The following is a 3,343-nucleotide window of genomic DNA, read 5'->3' on the forward strand; positions in this document are numbered from 1 at the left end:
TGCATTTGGTAACTATGATGTATTATTTTATTTCTTTCCCCCTTCTCTCTTTCTTCTCTTTCTCTCTATCTCACTCTCTCTCTTCCTTTCTCTCTCTAAGATGACCTTGAGTGATGCCATGAGGAACAAGGCGAGGCTGTCAATTACAGGAAGTACTGGAGAAAATGGACGTGTTATGACTCCAGAGTTTCCCAAAGCAGTGCATGCTGTCCCTTACGTGAGTCCTGGCATGGGAATGAATGTCAGTGTGACTGATCTCTCGTGATTGATAAGAACCTTTTGAGTGCCTTACACAATGGTTTTCTTGTGCGTTTATTGTCAAAGTGGTGAGAGGCATCCAGTATCATGAAGACTTTTATTTCAGCCAAGAATTCTTATACTTGTGGAATTCATCTTGGAATTGTTAATAAATGAATGCTTAGCAAAATACAGAGCAATGTTTCCTACTGAAATTCAAGATGACACTCGATGGACATGCACAGCTAAAATGGAAGTACTGTAATCTAACTGAGTCGTTGTACAGGCAACAAACTAGTTCCTGCAGCCACTGTTGTTTGTCTCTTGGTTCATAATGACTTAAGCACACTTGACATCAACTGCATCAAGATGTGACATGTTTTTCTAAGGAAAAAAACATTTAAAATTAAAAAAAATATTTTTAGGTATTTTCAAAACTGGCTTTTAAATAAATTTGCTTCCATACTGGTGGGATTTGACAAAAAAAAAAACAAAACAATCACACTGTGGGGGGCGGGGGTAGAAGTGATGAAGAAGGTATCAGTTCTGTATTTTTCAAAGCCAAATATGTAAATGCTATAGAGAGGAAACAAATTTAAGAGGTTCAAATCTTGTAATTTAATATTGTTATTAAAACTTTACTGTATATCCTATTCTTTAACATTTGGTGTTAAAATCAAATTACTTGGCAATGCTTGACATTTGAAATAAACTTTTTCTATTGTTTTATTTGCAAATGGTTCAATTGATTTTGCTAGCTACAGTTTGGTCCTAGGTCAAATCATTTAAAAGGTCACTCTCAAGGTTGTTTAGCCTCCCCCACACAAAAACCTGTCTTTGGAAAGTACAGATTATCTTGCAAATGTTAATTTTCTGATTTGGATGTTTTTTTTGATGAAAAAAAATTCCAGTAAATCCTATATAAAAATGTGTAAAATACCAAGTATTTACAATAGACTAATTTGAAAGCTTACCACAATATGGCATATTTATTTAAAATATTTTAGATTTTCAGAAAACAAAAATGACATAATATCTAAATTATCTTGAAAGTATCTTTTTGGAGTCATTCCCATAATTGCCTAAATCCCTTAAATAAGATACGAGTCTATATATTTGGAAATATAGAAGCTTTCACAGACTTATGAGTATTTTTATAGGTTTAAAGTTAACATGAAATATGTTTTCTTTCCATTGACTGCATCAACAAAGAGCCCTATGACAGTGGAATTTTATTAATTTTTTTCAGGTGCAAAACCAGTCTAAGCATTCCCATTGTGGCTAAGATACCACATTTCTGGAACTCTTTGAAGAGCTTTTTGCCATCTAAAAAAATGTTATGTGTTCCTTTATAGCAACACTTTTTCCTTTATGTGTTTTTTTAAATAAAATCTGAGATTCTATTTAGATTTTAAAATTGCTATTCATTCCTGAATATCTACTCATTTCTTTCTTAACATTATCATTTTTATTTCTATTAAACATTAATAGGGCACTTGCCTTTTTGTCAAGTGCTTTTATGATTCATATCTGTTATGTTCCATAAAAGGGAGGGGGAGGAATACTACTTCAGTTGAAAAAAAAATGATCTTTTATGCCATAGAAGGCAGCCTACAGTGTTCTCATCATCTTCATTAAGTTTAGCTGTCTCTGAACCACATATTCTGAGATAATCCATGAAACTTTAATGTACTACTCCTCATCTGGAATGTGGGAGGTGCATTTTAAGTTTAATTAATCATCAATGCTAGAATGACCAAATTGCAGATTAATTGTATCCCTATGGTACTCAAAATTGGTTTTTAAAAACTAAAATGAGATGACTGTATACAGTGAAAAGCTATTTATTGTAGCTGTGGGCCAACTCTTCTGAAAATTGTAACTTAACAAATCTCTTTGTCAAGCTTGAACTAATGTATATAATTGAAATAATGTAAAGTTATATTTTCATGTTTTTATAGTTACAACATGACAAGAATACATAATGTAAGAGTATTTCAATTATGGATAATGTTGATTGGATAATGCACATAACAGTAACAAGCAGTAATCATAGTTTAATATCCGTGTAAAGGTGCATCAATATATTGCTGTATAAACTACGTCTGTGTGCATTTAGGTGAAAAGTAATCTTGAGTGATGACAGCTGTCTAAAGGTTTTTTATTCATTTTATATAAAATGTTATCAAAAGACCAAAATGTTTATGAACTATTCTTATGTAAATTTCCAATGATACTTTATTGTACCATTTTGTTTACAGTATGGTATCTTGTTTCTCCTGTGTTAAGTGGGTGTCAGAATCAAAATGGACATGCACTTTCTACAACTTCTCACAGAGATGTTGGCATCCCTAATTTTTCATGTGTACCTCTATGTCAGAAAATGCTTTTGATTTTATTTTTAAATCTAACACCTGATGATTTTTCTGGAGTGTTGTACAAACTTCAATCATACATAAACATGTTCTTAAAAAAAAGGCAAAAGATCCTTAATTTGTTATTTGGTTTTGTTGAAAGCAACAAAGACAACAAAAGAAAGGATTTCATTTCCACAACCTCTTAGGAAAAACTCCAGTTGTGTCCTCAGTCTGTCTCTTCTTATGGAAAATGGGGAAGGGGAAGTTAGACTAGATGAATTCTCAGGTCCTATCAATTTCTTTTTTTTTTTTTTTTGCTTTTTGGAGGACAACTGGGGTTAAGTAACTTGCCCAACGTTACAGGGCTGTGTGTGTGTGTGTGTGTGTGTGTGTGTGTGTGTGTGTGTGTGTGTTAAGTGTCTGAGGCCAGAACCGAACTTGGGTCTTCCTGACTCCAGGGCCGGCTCTTTACTCACCGCGCCACCTAGCCTCCCCTGTCCTATCAATTTCTAACATTCTATGAATCTTCTTTAGGAGAAATCTTCTAGAATGTTGCAAGTCAGACCAAGATGGGTAAACTTACTAGAAATTTCAATATTCTAAACACATAATTATTATGAATTCTTGACAGATCTAGAATTATCTTCATTTATTCTTGTGATCATTTGTAATATAACTGAAGCTGCCATAGACCTTACCCATTATCAAACATCATCAAGTTAGTTATATTACTGCAACTACCCTCAAAC

General features: G+C 33.1%; 1 protein-coding gene across 6 annotated transcripts in view; it reads left to right on the forward strand.

Annotated features, from left to right (window-relative positions):
• Window positions 1-2,721, forward strand: part of GRIA2 (glutamate ionotropic receptor AMPA type subunit 2) — a 215,574-nt gene extending 212,853 nt beyond the window's left edge. For 3 of the 6 annotated variants that reach the window (XR_011171925.1, XM_069105629.1, XM_069105630.1), the window contains one exon: window positions 101-143. Coding sequence is in view for 3 of the 6 variants with exons in the window: in XM_069105631.1 (XP_068961732.1) it covers window positions 101-265 (165 nt within the window). In the remaining 3 variants the exon portion in view is untranslated. Of the gene's footprint in view, window positions 1-100 lie in introns of all 6 variants that reach the window. The other 3 variants (XM_069105631.1, XM_069105627.1, XM_069105628.1) reach the window with 1 other exon arrangement.
• Window positions 2,722-3,343: the final 622 nt, after the last annotated feature.

This window comes from Petaurus breviceps, unplaced genomic scaffold (assembly GCF_028583685.1).
Source record: "Petaurus breviceps papuanus isolate PSGF00001 unplaced genomic scaffold, PetGlider_PUasm1.0 76, whole genome shotgun sequence".
Taxonomy (NCBI): domain Eukaryota; kingdom Metazoa; phylum Chordata; class Mammalia; order Diprotodontia; family Petauridae; genus Petaurus; species Petaurus breviceps.